The 18,199-nt window shown below is 41.4% G+C and overlaps 1 protein-coding gene across 2 annotated transcripts in view; it reads right to left on the bottom strand.

Annotated features, from left to right (window-relative positions):
• Nucleotides 1-621: 621 nt before the first annotated feature.
• LOC124132484 (cGMP-dependent protein kinase 1-like) overlaps nt 622-18,199 on the bottom strand; it is a 120,185-nt gene continuing 102,607 nt past the window's right edge. For both annotated transcript variants that reach the window (XM_046496397.2, XM_046496396.2), the window contains 4 exons: nt 12,053-12,216; nt 7,531-7,653; nt 3,463-3,592; nt 622-2,724 (listed from right to left, as the gene is read on the bottom strand). In XM_046496397.2, the coding sequence (XP_046352353.2) occupies nt 2,626-2,724; nt 3,463-3,592; nt 7,531-7,653; nt 12,053-12,216 (516 nt within the window). In that variant the 3' untranslated portion in view covers nt 622-2,625. The remainder of the gene's footprint in view (nt 2,725-3,462; nt 3,593-7,530; nt 7,654-12,052; nt 12,217-18,199) is intronic.

Genomic DNA, 18,199 nt, shown 5'->3' with positions numbered 1-18,199 from the left:
TCACAGGCTAAAAAACAACAGGAGAAAAATGCATTTCCCCGACTGTAAGTGTATTTCGAAAAATGCTTGACTACATTCTATTCCATGATATTTATAACAATTTTTGCAGTGCAAGATTGAAGTGATTAACAATGAATTTAATAAATTAAGAAAACTACATGTTGCACTAAACTTCAGTTTTTTTTACCTCTCATGATCATGATGTTAAGAAGGATTTTCAAAATATTATTTCAAGAGACTTAGAAATGATATTTGTGTATTGTCAGTTGGCATTGATCTATGTGAATTGCTGGATTCTTCCTTTATATTTCAGTAGTTTCTTGTATTTTCCTTTTTTTCCTGCGATTGATGTTGGTATAGAGAATTTTGGTTTGTTGCCAGAAAATATCGTAGTGAGGATGTTATTTGTGAACAATATTCCAACCTTTTGTGAACAAAAAGAATAAAGTGGTTGTTATTCACAAACAAGTGCTACGTATTCATCATGTCTTGTTTCGTATAGCCTATACGCGCCGGAAGTGGAGAGTTGTCCGGGGAGACAACTCTGTTGGTTTTTCTTTGGGGTTTCTAATAGATCCTAAAGGCAGTTTTATATATGGCAGGAACAACAAACTCAAGACATAACTTTGAATTCTTTATTGTCCAAGTTTTCACATACCCTTGCGGAGAAAAATAAACAGTTTCAACGAAGGACAAATAAAAGGCACCTGTTCCAGCTGACCCGTGCACGAGATCCCTCACCAATCGACATTGTCGGACACTTGAGACCCGTGCCAGGCGCCCTATAGAGGTTAGATTACATAGTATGACGCCATTCATGTGACATTCACCCTTTCACACAAACAACTCACTCGCGTGATGATGGGAAGTGTGTGGTAGGCAGACATCACACATCTGATGCAAAGTTATATGGAGTGTGAACAAGAATATGGCCTTGTTGACTATACTCCCTTCACTTAAGTACCGATGGTAAAGTCGAGAAAGTAATATCTTGTAAAATGAACTTTTGATGATGAAAGATATAACATACCCTAAGTTGGAATGACCAACATGCCATGAAATCTGTAAGCATTCGTCACCAATCGCATCTTTCCGTGAAACAACAAGAAGTCCCGGAATGGTACGAGTTGGTCACGAATGGTTGGCAAGATGACCTGTACCATGAATTATTTCTGCCATTGATGGGAGAGGAGCAAATTATGAACATAATTTGTCTGTGATGGAAACCATTACCTTTGGCTTTGGTTAAAAATGTATCAAAACATTTCAACGCATTTAACATGATATGATTTGAAAATGTGCAATAGTGTCACCTCGTTTATCCAGACTTTCATTACAAACATACATGTATCGTAACAAGTAACCAAAGGCGAATATAGACTGGCTGGATAATCGAGCGAGATTTATTTTAGATAATACAGTATAGATCTTTCCCACATACAAAAATTTACATAACGAATTACTCTGACATGATGTTTTTTTGTAATATTTGAAGGTATGGAGAATACCATATCATGGATATTCCTGTGAAATAGAGAATGATAGTATGTTAAATACACACACATGGAATGCATGATTTGTAATACACTACAGAAACTTGGGCTGACTTTCCCTATGATACAGGCAAGTATATCTGCACATGTGTCCATGTAAACACTACAGCATCAATGTCACCAGTCACATGTTAGAGACATCTCGTCTAGTTGCATGGTTATTTGATGTGATCCGTCTGGTGTGTGGTTTGCATTGTGCCAGAAAGATTCAAAACAAACTACAAGGCAAGATGACTGGACATATAACATAAGCATAACTTTTTTAACGGAGAAATCGGAAAAATTCCGAACCAAACCTAGAATGACAAGGCTGATTCGTGTACCTCAACAGTAAATGATATGACATATAATGTTCAACACTCTCATGAACAATCCAATATTCCATATCTGCATATTTCCGATAGAGTTATCACGGTCTTCAGAAATTGCAGTGAAGGAAATAAATACAATCTATTAACATATAATACACATCTGGCGATTAATCAAAAATATCAATCAGACAAACACCAGTGTTATAAAACCTGAATGTTATCATCAGTAGAGGGAGATAATCACCTCATTGTGACGCAACCAGATTAAAGTTATCTCCCCTTTATGAATTAATGGCTGACGGCAGTGATATGTCGTGAAACGATGATTAAGATTTAAAACGCCGAAGGTTTTCGTCGGAAACTGGAAGACAAACATCTTCACCTCATAACGTTGACAATTGCCGACTGCACTTCATTATTGCTTTAGGACATAACACGGGAAACACTTCCCACACTTATCCCAACAAAACCGATCACATAATTGCAACACATATTATAAGTACTCTGTCGACCGATGAATCTTGTTTTAAACAGTTTGGAAAGTTTTGATGTGATTCAAGTTCCCCCTATCCATTTCTTGGCTTGTAAAAACCACCTCTCCACAGAAGGAAAGGGAACCATGAAAGATATCCCGTTTCTCTGGCCAAGTATATCATTGAAAGGCAAGGCACGACGGTTGCATGGCAAGCCCTGACGTCCTCAGGTTATCACAGATGACGTTGCAAATTTCATTTCCGGTACGGTATATCCGGTCACGTGTCTCAGAATTCTTTGTCCCAGCCAGTGAGATCGTCTGGTGGAGGTTCCTCCTCGTCTTCAGGGTAGTCGTCAAAGTTGGACGTATCAGTGGCTGACTTAACCTGGAAGAATTGTCAGAAGGGAGTCAGAATGAAATAAGAAGGGAGAACTTAAATATTCATATTTGCTTCTTAAACGCCCCGTGTACTAGTATTGCAAAGTTTCAGCTTAAAACCATGTCAATACATCAGATACCATATATCGGAATATGGTTTCTGGATATAAATGCGAATTTCATTGTTCAAGTTTCGTCATTGTACAATTGACTCTGCTTTATGCAGAGATTTCTATTGGACATGGAAAGGGTTTTGTCGCTTTATTTATTGTAATAGACGAATACAATAAAAACCGGTTGGTCACAATGGCTGCTTGTGATTCTCATACGGGGAAAGACAGAACGTCACACATTGTACGAAAGTGGGGAATTGAGTCTGGGTCGTCATTGGGACGAGCCAATGCTATAAGGGTCAAATGTAATTGGGGAGGAGGGGTAGCTATGGTAGCGAAAGGGCCCTGGGTATTTATCACAACATAATGGATACATAATACTCTGGATTATCACCCATAGGATGTCAACAAAGACGACAAACTTGTATCTGTAACCTGGATAATTTTTGTAATAACAATTTGGCAGTGTTGTGGATGAGTACTGAACAGACAGACATGTATGCAATACAGCATACCAAGGCCAAAACCTACTCCACACACTCGCATTTCCAGAAACTAAGCATAGTCAAGAAATTGTTAATTCAGCGCTTTGCCTGATGTTCTCGTATCGCAGCATGGCTTTCTCAGCTTACCGAAGGGATGATGGGTGGTTTGACGTTCCTGTTTCTGAGGCCGTCCCAGTTGAAACTCTCGAACCACGCATGTTTCTGAATCTCCCGTATTCCACTGCGACCAAATCCGAGTCTCTCCATGGGATTGTCCCTGAAGTAAAAACACAAACGTGAACTTGTTTGTAAATCCCTTTTTTAAATATCAAAGCCTTGATCAAAGACTTGGCCAATCACAAAGGAAGAGAAATATATGTACATTTTCATTTCTTTATTTCTTGTTAAATCCGAATTCGATCTGAAAAACTATGATGACGAGTGCATTTTCGCAACCCTAAAGGCCGTTGGAATATGGATGACTGGAACGTATATCCCCCCATTCCCCCCAAAAAAACACAAAAACACCCCAAACCCAAGTTGTACAATATAACATCAAAAAGGCTTACTGTACAAAAATGACTGATGGTTTTTCAAGGTGATCCAAGGAACCTACGCTTAGTTTCTTCCAAGCAAAATATTCCTTAACTATTTGAGCTTTCACCGACGCTCGTTGCAGTCTCAGTTTTGATATATTGATATTGATGAGACAGGCTACATTAACGTCCGATATGGATATCTCTTGTAGATTTAATTTTTATATCAGCTTGTTACGTAAGTACGATAATATATTGGTTAAGAATGAGATTCCCTGCACTCTCTAATGTTTACATGTTACTTACATAGATACGTAATTACCTGTAGTTGGTAGAGGTTGAATGCAATTACTAGGTCCTAATGCAGAGTGATAAACCTGATTCACTGTGCTGCGAAACATCTGCACGTCATGTTAGCGAAGCATATATTGCAGCGGAGTATCTTATGCATTGTATGTAAATTAATAAAGTTGAGTTTGAATACACATCGTAAATATGAATCAAACAACTGGATATGTTGGGTAATGATGAGCGAAATTGGATGAATGTAACAGTTATGATAATTTCGTCTGGGCAGCTCTGTATATTTCAAATAAAGACCTATTTCTAGGTGTTATCGGTACTTTGTTGCTGTTTTGGTGCCTTTACGTTGATAAATTCCTATATAAGAGAGGCTGAACATCATTTATGCTTTATAGTAACGAGGATGCCAATGTCGTTCTTCTACGAGTAATCTTTGCTCTGGAATATAGCAATCAGTATTCACACTGATCTTGAAAGCAGTTGCTATTCAAGATGCTCCTTGAGAAAGAGATGTAGATCGAGGTACAAGATATACACATTGGTTTTACATACAGTAGGCAATATATTACCTAGAACCAGCTGTTGTGTCACGACAGCTACTAATAGTAGTCTCACATGTATGGAACACTGGTTTTCCGAGCGTGGTGTTTGCAGCTTCAAATACAAGCAGGCATTCTAATGTACCATCAGTAACCCTATACAAGCATTGTACTTTAGCCACACTTTCATAAATATTTTCTCTTCAATGCATGCGGTATTTGCTCGATGTGACATACCAGCATTGCTTGCACTTACACATAAGAAGTATATTTTCTTACATGCAATTAGTTTTGCTCTTAAATAAAGCAAGTCACATTTGATCTTTTCATACAACAACTGTTTGCTCATACATACTTCAAACACTGGTTTCAACATATTCGTGAGGCTATTTACGTCTGTTTACGACTAGCAAAATGTATTTTACATACATGTAAACTATAAATGTTACATACATGAAGCTAAACCTCTCTGACATTCAACAGGCACCATTTCTCTTATGAACATCAAACAGTCCAAACCGGAACATTAATTATTCTTTTCAGAATTTTCGGGAATATACTAGTAATTATTTGAAAACTGTCCCAGGTAAGGGTCGACCTCACATACACATCCGATATGCTCTCTCCCGTACACCACCCGTGAATATTCGGGGTAGAATAGGTCTTCAGCAACCCATGCTTGCCCTAAAAGGCGACTATGCTTGTCGTAAGAGCCGACTATCGGGATCGGGTAGTCAGGCTCGCTGACTTGGTTGATGCATGTCGTATCAAAATTGCGTAGATCGACGCTCATGATCATTCACTGGATTGTCTGGTTCAGACACGATTATTTACAGACCGCCGTCATACAGATGGAATATTGCTGAGTGTAGCAATAAACAAAAAAAACCTCCCGTACACCGATTATACGCACTTTCACCTACATCCGCAATACCCGCTCTCACCTACACCCGCAATACCCGCTCTCACCTACATCCGCAATACCCGCTCTCACCTACACCCGCAATACCCGCTCTCACCTACATCCGCAATCTCATGTACATCCGCAATACGCATTTTCACCGATATCGCAGACTCAATAAATTAGACCGCCGTCAAATAGCTGAAATATTGCGGCGTTAACCAACCAACAAACAAAACAAACACTCTCAAGTAGACCCACAGGGCTGGCTCTCCCCCCTTCTTCTGCAAGACGCACTCCCACCTACACCCTCACGCTCACGTCGACCACACAACTGACTCCCCGCCATCCGCAATAGGTACCCTCACCACCACCCGCACACCCGCACACCCGTAATACGCACTCTCTCTTTCAGACAATATAGTCTATACCATACATCAAACCACCATTGCTCTTCAACCCATAGAGGTACATTCCTCCAACTGAAGATAACGCCTGTCTTAACTACAATAACGCCCAGGTATCTGTGTACACAATTCCATTGCCGTTGCATTACCCCAAACACTTGACACTGTCTGTTTATAAAGGAGGAATTTAACACCACACTGACAGTAACTCTCCATGTGTGGCGCATGGCAAGATGCCAAAAATAGGATCGGGGGTAATTTAAAGCAACCGAACTATCACATTTTTCAGAAATGATTCCAGAGCAGTTTTGGTCATCACAAGGGAAGCTACTTGTGTTACCGGAAATACAAATGCCGATCAAAGACATCTGGTCTGTTTAAAACCATAAAATGGTCACCTGTATTTCGTTGGATACCGACAACGTAATAATACTATTACATTCTTAATGTTCGAGTGCTGTCGAAAGAAATAAAAACTTTTAGTGGCCCGGATACAATTTACTGACGTCCGTTGTGCTCATTTCAGGCGTAACGTTACTGTAAATTCCCCGTTAACGTAACGTAAGGCGCAAGTGGTGTCAGTTGAAATCGCTGGTGGAGATATTTCGGATGCTTCAGTTCAACAGGGACACGGAGAAAGAAAGCGTTTTACGGTTAATTTTTTTACGGTTGGAGGAGAGATACACTCTTTATATATTTGTTCTCTGCAGAAGCTCATAGGATGTCAATTATCAGGAAACAGGTGCTAGGAAAAAAGCACATTTCATTATGCTCGTGTAAACCAGTGATGACTGAGAAATCTGGTAATTGTTATCACAATACTGTACCTGGTGGCGTCGAAATGCCAAACGGTATTTGGTATAATGAGATAAAAAAACGTCTTCCATCATTTCGGAACGGAATTGCAAATAAACTCAAAAAGTGAAAACGTAATATGATAACGATCTTACGCCAAGAAAATTTAGAACTATTTCCAACATCATGCAATATATATTTCAGTTGATATGAATGACAGATCTAACCTTTGACCTTTGTCACTTATTGAAATGTAGAATTCCAATGTATTACCTGTAAATACGAAACTGGTTATGCTTAACTGTTAGTTCTCGCTAAAATAAGGTTCTCAAAGCTGGGTAACATTCATACAAGCATCAAAGCTAAGGTAGCATTCTGCGTAAGTCATCACACACCATACTTCCGTGATGCTGAGGCAGATGCATCAAATGACTTTACCATGTACTTCCCACAAATATCATAACCTGTTGCATTGATTTTCAACTTAAGCAAGCTGATAATTTGCAGGAAATTAATTCAGACACAACTTTCGGCTCAGACAGCCTGCCCCCACTTTGGGTGGTCAGTTGAAACGTATAACCACTGACCGCTTGACCAGACAGGACCACTGTAGGTCATCAGTCTAACATTACATTGCATTAGCTCCTCTCCGTGCCACACAGTGATCCGATAGCAATCAGGCGTACAATGGCAGTACTAATAGCCAAAACAAATGTCTGGTTTCACCCAATTACCTGCATAGCTTTTTAATCAAACTTTGAGCGTTTTTGGTGATTCTCCTTGGAAAGTCTATGGCGTCGATTCCTTTCAGGATGAGGTTGTAGGTCTTCATCGGATCTGGGCCAGCAAACGGGGGACTGAAAGAAAAGGAGAGAGATTCTTAATCACAATCAATTGACTTTAAATCTAAATACTTGTGTCTAGCTTTCATGACTAAACGATTTGTGACAGTTATGGCGGACTGACGCCGAGGTCAGCTTCCTGATGCCAACATCCTTTCTTCCTCAGATTTGATTTGTACTGAATTAAAAAATGATAATTGTTTTTCCACAGAAAACAAATTAAACTTAAGAGATAAAGAACACTCGATTAATACAGTAGAGGATATAACCTCGTCTGAGAGTCTGCACATTATTCTATTGTATTTCCAATTAGAAATTCATTTTCATGTTCTCAATTTATGATGTCAGTGTACATAGCTGTTACTGCAGCGTTCTGTGGGAAACACTTAGTTGAAGCCCCAACACGACATGTAACACTACGAGCTGCTTCCAAATTGTACCTAAGTAAGGACTGAACACGTGTCTGAACGACATGTAGCACTGCGAACTGCTTCCAAATTGTACCTAGGTAAGGACTTGAACACGTGTCTGAACGACATGTAGCACTGCGAACTGCTTCCAAATTGTACATAGGTAAGGACTGAACACGTGTCTGAACGACATGTAGCACTGCGAACTGCTTCCAAATTGTACCTAGGTAAGGACTGAACACGTGTCTGAACGGCATGTAACACTACGAACTACTTCCAAATTGTACCTTCGTAGGGTTACATGAGGTGTTGGGGCTTCAAATTACATGTGCTAAAGTACACCTCTTAACTCACAAGTACGTACGTGATAGAAGAACCGGTGGAATACAAAGTTGTGGTTACCGTTTGAGAAATTTTCAATTATTTTAAAAAATGGGTTTACTCTTCCCTCAGAGGAAACATTATGCAATCACAGGACAGGTTTCTTCATTCGCACTTGCTAACGAGGCACCACATTTCTACCATGAACTTCCTCTTACAACCAACACGTAACCATGACATGCTAACGAGCACTTCAAAGGGCCCTAACAGCACAGGTGTGCACCACACAAACCTGACTATATTTAAACACCGCCAACCCCTGCTGGTGTTATCACCAATATCCACTTATTACAACGGACGTCCGCACTTAGGGTTTAAAGTACAAAGTGGTTGAATGAAATTGTTAACTCGAATGACGGCGAGGTTGGGTTGGTACGAGCGCGGGCACCATATAATCTGGAAACAGTTTCCACGCGTCAGCCTAGTCAGCTGTTAGGGACTGACAACTAGTGAAAATATCAGAACGTAACTTGGATGCCTGGCGTGTTTTCATCATGAATGGTGGCTGCTTAAACTCTTCATATCACCTGTTGGATTTGGCTCGTGGGGACAAATTATTTCCCCCTTCCTGTATAGGCAATGGTGCTGATTCCCTATTGGTTTGATGGCTACATATTCATGAAGTATGCCAGTGTCATGTTTGGTAGATATACGAAACATGATACGGCGTCATTATCAGTGTGCGTGTGTGTGTATGTGTGCGTGCGTGTGCGTGTGTGTGTGTGTGTGTGTGTGTGTTTGTGTTTGTGAGAGGACAAAACTGGTTTGCTATTACAATGGTAAACTCTTCCTTTTTGAGTTGCCTTTGCATGTGTTTGTGACGGGTGCCGTCGGTAAGATACGCTCATCTTTCCCCGAACACCTGGTATCAACACTATTTGATAGTTATTCGTAAACACATGGTTATGATGCAGTCGGAATCGTACAATCGACTCTGCTTTTAGCAGACAGTTCTTGTGACTGTCTAAAGGCTTTTGCCTCTTTTATATATGCCCCTAGAAATTAATTAAGCACTCCTGATAAAATAAAGATAACAAACGATACACCCTTTCATAAAGATCCACATGTAATGATACTCATTCATAGGATGGCTGTCGATATCGAGTATCTCATGAAAATGACTGACTATGTCGCTCAAACATACCGACATGCGAACGTGTAGCATGTTACCATCGAGTTTTAGGAAATGCACTTTGATATTGATGCACGTAAGAGTATATAAAGTGGTAATTATCCGATTGTTTAATCCGCACATGTTGACAAATTATTGGCATGCATGACACAGGTATGTCATACAGAGTCATTGGACGTCAACGTGGCTACGACCATACTGCCGTCAGCTGATTCGTAAGAAGACACCGACAGACACTTGAAGGACCGTCCACGACCATGGGCACCCGAAAGACAACTCTACGGGAATACAGGGCTCTAGAACGTCTTGTGAGGCGACAACCCTTTGCTAAGGGTAAAGCTCTGGAATAACAATGGCTTCCCAACAGGCATCTGTCACCAGAACTGTCCGAAATTGGCTAAAATCATTTGGGTTGAAGTCACGGGTCACCATACGTCCCTTGTTAATTGCTCATCATCAGAGACTTCGATTAGTTTAGTGTATGGCTTGACGTCATCGGAATCTGAAGACGTGGCTACGGCTCCATTGGTCCGATGAAAGCAGATTCGTGCTGCACGTCACCGAAGGGAGAATGCGGGTTTGGAGACACAGAGATACTGCGTATACCCTTAGGAACATTGCAGCAACAGTCCCGCGTGGTGAGGCTCCGTGATAGGGTGAGGAGAAATATCTCATGACTATAAACTGGACATAGTGACAGTACAAGGATATCTCAACGGCGATCGTTACACCATGACATTCTCAATCTATTTAACAATCATACACTTGAACTGTGTTTATGGACGACAATGCTAGACCCCATCGTTCTCGTGCTTTGACTGCATTTCAGCCAGAACATGCTATTGACATTTTGCCTGGACCATTGGAATCCATTGGATCATGTCTGCGGCATTCGTGGACGCCGACTGCAGGTAATGGATCCACTAGTACAGAACGTGGCAGCTTTAGAGGCTGCTTTGCATCGGGAGTGGCAGCAGTTACCGCTTCCCAGATCCATGGGGGCGGTCGGGAAGACTAGTGGTTAAAGCGTTCGCTCGTCACGCCGAAGACCCGGGTTCGATTCCCGACATGGGTACAATGTGTGAAGCCCATTTCTGGTGTCCCCCGCCGTGATATTGCTGGAATATTGCTAAAAGCGGCGTAAAACCACACTCACTCACTCACTCCCAGATCAATGGTTTCCTGCTTATCAAGTTTGCTCAATTACAGTACTATCGCAACTGTGTTATTACTGCAATTAAAATATTCTCTGTGAGTCTCATCTTCCTCAAGACATTTCATTCTTCACCACAGCTCAGACTTGACGCGAATCATAAAATACCTTGTTGTTGGACAAATATGGTCGCAAAACCAGGGGTCGCTTCACTAATTTCTCGGGGTATAGATTTGTTATTGCTGGACATAAACCACAAACGGTAGGAACAAGTCACCCACAGAATGTGCAAATGGTTAGGATGGGCAAGTACTAATCACGCGGAAGAGGCAACACACAGCATCGTGTTACTGTATTGAGTGGACTGAAGGACGCTCATGCTGCCATTAATATTGTATGTTGAAAACAGGCGCCAGATAAATACTTATTTGGCAGCCTCGCTGAATCCATTAACGCCGCCAAGAATGGATGACTGCTGATGTCTCTCTCGCGGGATATACCAGGTGGTCTGAAGTTTTCCATGCTGTGTCATGTATCGTTTCATAAGTATTTGAATCATTTTATGTAATGGGCCATCTTTCTAATATGTTGTTGTCTTAGCACGTTTGGTTGCAAAACAATACTTGATCGTTGCCAGTGGGAAGATAAACAACGTGAAACGTATTCCCTAACATGGTCATCCAAATGTATGGTGCATGTGATAATGGCTTGCGTTTCTGTTATGTACAACTATAAGAATAAATGACCACGTGATTCTTTCACATGACTATAAAATAATTAATCTGCCATGGCAGGGAATAATCGCGTGGTCCTTGCCTTCTTTGAGTCGTATAAGTACAAAATCTGATCTGGAATGCGGCTACCGCCTAATCATACGTACAAGAGACGATACTGACTTACGTTATCAAGACTACGCAGTACACGGCGAATAGGACCTCGCTGATCTTGGCTCCAGGGTTACATACGTACTATGGCCGAATCAATCATTTTTTGTTGAAATTGTCATAAATATATTGTGTATGTTCCTACAGAGGGTTAATGTTATATTTATCTGATTGTGTGCTGAATGTGGTGTTACAATGATGTTAAACACGTTGCACGATTGTTTTACTTTCATTTGATATGTTTGATGTCTTTACTTAGTGGTGCGTTTTGGTTGTCTTGTGGTTAAAGCGTTTGCTCTTCACTCAAAAATCCTGTATTAGATCTCTATACGGTTACGATGCGTGAAGCCCATTTCTGGTGTCCCCCGCCTTGATATTGGTGGATTATTGTTAAAAGCGGCGTCAAACCCAACTCACTCACTCGCTCACTCAACATTACTTAGTGGTAACGTACCTGCCGGTAAGTAGTTCGTACATAAGGATGCCGAGCGACCAGTAGTCGGCTGAGATGTCGTGGCCCTTGTTGAGGATGATCTCCGGGGCAACGTATTCCGGCGTTCCACAGAATGTCCACGTCTTCCTGCCATGGCCAACCCTTTTAGCGAATCCGAAGTCAACCTGGAAAGCGGAAGAAATACATACGTTCTAGTTAAAGTGCGTTCGAGAATGTTTTCGTTCGAAGATACCCTTGAAGGTAGCTGCACCAGACATGTGTTTCGTTCTTTGAAAAAGACTGCACATCACAGGAGAAGTACTGGTGAGCAATTAGTCACAATTATATGGGCGAACCACGTGTACAATACATGTAACAAGACGTAACTATTCCACGATCTGCGATCGATAATGAATTCCCGTATTGTCCCCGATGTTCTAGGCTACACTGTTTAACTACGCCTCCTACCAGAGTTTTAACTGAACGCGGCCCATTCACATACACAGGTTGAGTTCATGCAGAGTGTATAATAATTAAAACTGTTCAAAATGCCTTCTGTGAGGAAAGGGTTAACTCAGAGTGGAGAATCTCACTACTCTTGTTTCGACCCTAGTCTCCCGATGTCAGGTTATCTCTCCACAGATAAACCCAAGAAATCTAATGAAGTGTGTAGCCGAGAGATACCATCCGAAAGTGAGAGTCTTATACGAACCGGGGTCATGACTTCAGCTCAGGGATAAAGGGGCGACGATATTGCCTCGCGGTTAAAGCGTTCCTTTGTCACACCAATTGTATATGTTCTACTGCAGGAACATTGTCCAATTAAAACATGTCCACACACAGTAAACTACGTTTATCACGAACGAACTGACGGATATAACGAACATATTTTTGGTACCGGACATTTGCCTATATATATCGTATATATGCTTATAACGAACTACGGTTATATCGAACTAAAATCAGTGGTCCCGTTGAGTTCATTATAACCGTAGTAACTTGGGATACGTAACGTTTACAGTCACATTACCAACTCATAGAAGCCATCACATTGTCATCTGCGGTGTAGGTGTCTTTTGAACGACATTTATGATAGAATATGTAACTTCCCCTACAAAAAAACTAGTGTCAAAGACGATAGTTTAAACACTGTCGGTTTTGTTTGCAGATAAGCTGGATATGAAAACCTGGGGTCGGCAAAGGAGTTAAATTGCTTTTTATGGGGTAGAAAAGGTTAATTTCAAAAATTGGAATGTAAAATGAAACTTTTGCGAAAAAAGGAATAAAATCGATCAACGCATGCTAAAAGTTAAGGTAGTACACACATAAAGCTAGGCCGCGATCGAAGCTCGACCACCTAGAACGGTGGATGTACTTAGTCTTTCGTCTACCAAATGAACGGTCATGATCATTCGACAGCCTCTTGTAATCAGTCACCTTAAATGAACAGCAGTAGGCAGCAGGGGCCGTGGTGATTAACGATTCCCGCTGACATATGCTTCACATATGGGCAGTAGATAAACTATTTCGCATCCTCCAATAACATAGAAGGCGAGAGAAGCGAAGCAAAACAAAAGAACATTAGAAACAGAATGTAAGTCACAAAAATATGTATGTGTGCGTGCGTGTGAGTAAATGTGTGTGTGTGTGTGTGTGTGTGTGTGTGTGTGTGTGTGTGTGTGTGTGTGTGTTGGAGGTGTCCCCGTCCGTGATATTGCTGGAATATTGCTAAAAGCCGCGAAATTCATACTCACTAACTGACAAAAAGTGAGGCTTTACGAGTGTATGAGTCGATGTATGTGACAAGAAGATTGTGTGGGTAATAGCAGAATTGTTAGAAATGTCTTACGCCACAGTCACCACCATTCGAGCTATATCACGTTGGCCTGTATATAATCGGAACAGGGAAAAGTAAACAAATGGTTGACAGCACGAGCTTACGCGGAGGGGTTGAAGCGGCGCACTATCTACGTCGTTACACATTGTAACCATCTGATCCTCATTTTAGTCGTCGGCTCATACCACAATACTCATCAGGGACTGGGGTACCTACTTTGCCCTGGAATCCCAACCGGAGGATGTCCATTAAAGACCTGGGAATTGGGAACGATAACGAGGTTACCGGAGCAAGCACGCAACTATATATCTCTCATACAACGTGTTCTGTCTTCAGAATTAGGGCAATAACGACAATTATGGATACCATCAACAAGAACACTTGTTGGGATAACGCTGACGAAGACCATGTGCTTGTGATGAAGGGACGTAGATAGTAGATGCCAACGCAGTCGGTAAACATTAGGTTATCAGGACATCATGCAGGGATAGGCGGGATCACAGCCTTAGGACGTTTCTCTGGAACGCCTGGTTGTATCATGATATCAAGGTAAGTTATGACACAGATATTGCAAAATCGACACACCATACAACTTCAGAAAATGACGTCTTGGTTTGGTATCATGAATATTTAGTAAAACATCGTTACAACTTCATTACTATTGTGACTGGTTTATCTCAAGTTTGGTGAATTATTCTATAGGTTCTTCTTCCTCCAGAGGGGCGGTCGGGTAGCCTAGTGGTTAAAGCGTTAGCTCGTCACGCCGAAGACCCGGGTTCGATTCCCGACATGGGTACAATGTGTGAAGCCCATTTCTGGTGTACCCCGCCGTGATATTGCTGGAATATTGCTAAAAGCGGCGTAAAACCATACTCACTCACTCACTCTTCCTCCAGATGAGTTCACGTACCGTTGAAGTATCCCAGTTAATTGATAAATGAGTCGTACACACAATGTTTTCACACATTCCTTCTCGCTTGATCTGTATGCAATAAAAGCGACACTTATCTACGATCTAGACTCGAGTCATATGAAAATATGCGTCCAATTTACATTGCCACACAAAGATAGTGAGTGGGTGGGTGAGTGAATATGGCTTCACATCGCTTTTAGTTATATTACAGCAATATCACGGCAGACAACAACAGCAATAGGCTTCACACATTGTACCAGTGTGGAGAATCGAACCCGCGCCTTCGGCGTGACGAGCGAACGCTTTAACACCGCCCCCATACAAGACAACACCACACCCACACACTTCATCATATAATAAAGTCGGGAATGATTATATTACCTAACCATCATCTATTCTGCCTGACAGAAACGTATTTCAATAAGCCAGCATCTGATAAGTGGAGACTACCTTAACGCCGCTTCATCACCCGCAACGCCACAGTCAACTGACAAATGCTTTCTTTGCTCATGCTACCAAGCATATTGTGAAGACAGCACGGAGCTCCCGTCGGCAAGTTAATAATGGACGTCATATGATGACAGAGCTGGCAATCCTGGAGGAGAGGCCGGCAACTGCCGAGGAGGTGTTCACCATAATTAACGCAAAGTATGCCAGGCATGTCGGCAAGGCCATGCTTCCACGTGCTCTCTGGTCAAGGTTTAGTGGGTCCTTCCCATGGCCATATGGGTTGGATCAATGTATTCATTTTTTAAAACAGTTTTCGTTTTAGTCCTGCTACAACGTCCAACCAGAGACTCTATTTTATCGGTATATGGTCTCTGGGCCGACATTGTATAATAAAAGAATTGCTTGCCATATCGACCGTCCTTATACGTGACACTTGGTAGGCTCGAAAATGCCAACATACAATGAGTTGAAAAGTCTGTAGCTTGGTGTCCCATCCCTAACTTTGCCACTAACTCACTCACTTTTGAATATATGAAGGTTCATGGTATTCGTGTAAATATTCCTTCTTTCATTTCGCCTCCTTGAGCGAATTCCTTTTGCATAATACAGTTGTCCCCAAACTAAGATCCAATTAAACATATTTCCACTATATTATTTGAAAGGCATATAACGCGAAGCCGTTGCTACGCGAGACTCGACATCCCGCTGCAAAGCACGTGAAAACAGGTTAATGAAAATAATATTTTGAGGGTTCTTCCCTCATGCATCTGTCAGTGCCGCGTTAGTATTAATGACGTGACATGACGTGACTTATCACAGTCAGCTGGTCAAGTACTTGTGTCGGTTTCATAATGGTCAAGATTCTTCACCGCTGAGGCAGTTTGCAGCCCTTGACCGATGGACAGCTTGTAGAATGAATGAGTTGACCAGGTGAACTTTTAATAGATTGGAGAAGGAATTATCTCACGGGGGGTACGGTAGTGGAGTGGTTTTGGCACGGGTCAAGGACATATAATTAAGAGGTTATATTAACCAGAAATGTCAAATTGATAAATAAGCTGTTATGTTATCGCGAAAGTGTTGTAACGGAAACAGTATGAAACAGACACACAACATATTTAACGGGTAAGGGGTATGATGGTCTTCATGCTTGCTCGGGCACGGGTGGCCCAGTCGTCTTCGGCGCCGCAATTCCCTTTGCAGAGTTGCGTCCCTTCGCCACGCCAGAAACATATGATCGTGGGTTCGAATCCCGGTTCGCCCAGATAATGTTTCTAGGTTTGTCAGCACCATAACCGTCCTATAGGGTTTCACCAACGTCGTAAACGTCTAAGACCTGCATCACTTCGGGCTTTCCTCCCACATTTAGCTCGCGTTTCATGAGATAAAGCTCCATGTGTGTTAACTGTATTGGTCAGCAAAGGAAGAGGAACCTACTGCAGAGTCTGAGCAAGATGACGAAGGTTGTTTATTTAAGAAGAATACGCTTAATGGACCACAGACATAAGTCAGAGTGTAAGGAAACTTGGATGAACTAGAGCTTGCAAAACTTGTTAGACCTGTGGGTCAGGACATGTTTTCCCTACAGGTCTTTTACCATATGTTCCGGTGTTTTTTCAGGTAAACAGTTGATCTGCCTTTGCATGTGTTTGTGACGGGTGCCAATGGTGACTCAGGTTGAACTCACCTCATCGCGAACACCTGGTATGACTATTTCATAGTGATTAATAAACACATTCTTATGATATAGTCGGAATCGTTCAATGGATTTTAGCATAGATTTCCCAGCATTATGGAAATGTTTCTGTCTCTTTTGTCTGTATGAATATACATTAACCTTGATAAATCGAAATTTCAACTTCAAAATAATATAATGTTTTACAAATCACCATTACCAAAATAGAAATTTGGCTTTTTCTTATTTGATTTTTAGCAGGTGAGAAAGTTGAACCAGGGGTGAAAAGGTACACTCGTCATCAAGGTTCGATAACAAGGAAACAAGCAAACACTTTTTAACAGCGACTGCTTAAGTTTCAGCACGTAAGCCTGACAGAAGTAAATGCAAACGTTTACAGTAAATCATTCGCCTGATCGCCGCTTGAGTGCAGGGCATAATGGAACAAGCCAAGCGAAATTGGGCCCTAATGCCAGTCTTAAAAAAACACGCTTTTCCATTCTGTATGTGCATCGTATCCTAAGTGCTTCGCGTAGCAGGATGGGAGAGCCTGGACCATGATCTATAAGACGGTGGTGTATTTGTAGCGTTGATGCTGGTTTGCTGAATGACTTGGAAACTAATCCATATCATTCCAATAACAACTCAAACAAATAGTTATACTGCATGTGAAACTACTAACGACAGCGGCAAATGGGTTCTTGTCTGATTAAAGAAGCGGAGCGGGGTTATGCGTTACAAATGACACACAGAAGTGTATGTATTCTCACGTAATAAATTCTACACGGTCATGAAACAAGAACGTACTTACTTACGTACTTAGCAGGAATTACGTAACTCATAACATCTACAGTGAGTGAGTGAATGAAGCCGTCTTTGTCATTTGTCAGAGCATCTTAATGAGTCAGTGAGTTGGTTTTAACGCCGCTTTGAACAGTATGTCAGATATATCGTGCTGTGTCAGCTCAGTGTCAGTTAAACCACTTTGGCTGATAAAGTATAATTATCGCCCAAGTCAACGGATCCTGTGAGTAGGATGACAACACCAGGATCTGGCTAATCATTTGTCTGGACTGACTAATGTGAGCGGACAAGGGGTGTTGTCCTCCAGCAGCACAAACTGACTCTGCTGAAATTGGACCATGTACAAAAAAATGAAATCTTGTTCTATCTTCATATAGTGTGATCACATATTATGGCCGAGTTGAAAATATTTTTACGTATACAACATATGCGAACAGATGAAACAGTAATACCACTAACAGATCTTAAAAGAAGAATTCATTATTCAAC

The sequence above is a fragment of the Haliotis rufescens genome, unplaced genomic scaffold, assembly GCF_023055435.1.
Source record: "Haliotis rufescens isolate VD_foot unplaced genomic scaffold, xgHalRufe1.0.p SCAF_11, whole genome shotgun sequence".
In the NCBI taxonomy this organism is placed as follows: Eukaryota; Metazoa; Mollusca; class Gastropoda; order Lepetellida; family Haliotidae; genus Haliotis; species Haliotis rufescens.
Note: the sequence above shows the minus strand (reverse complement) of the source record. Positions and strands in the feature narration are given on the sequence as shown.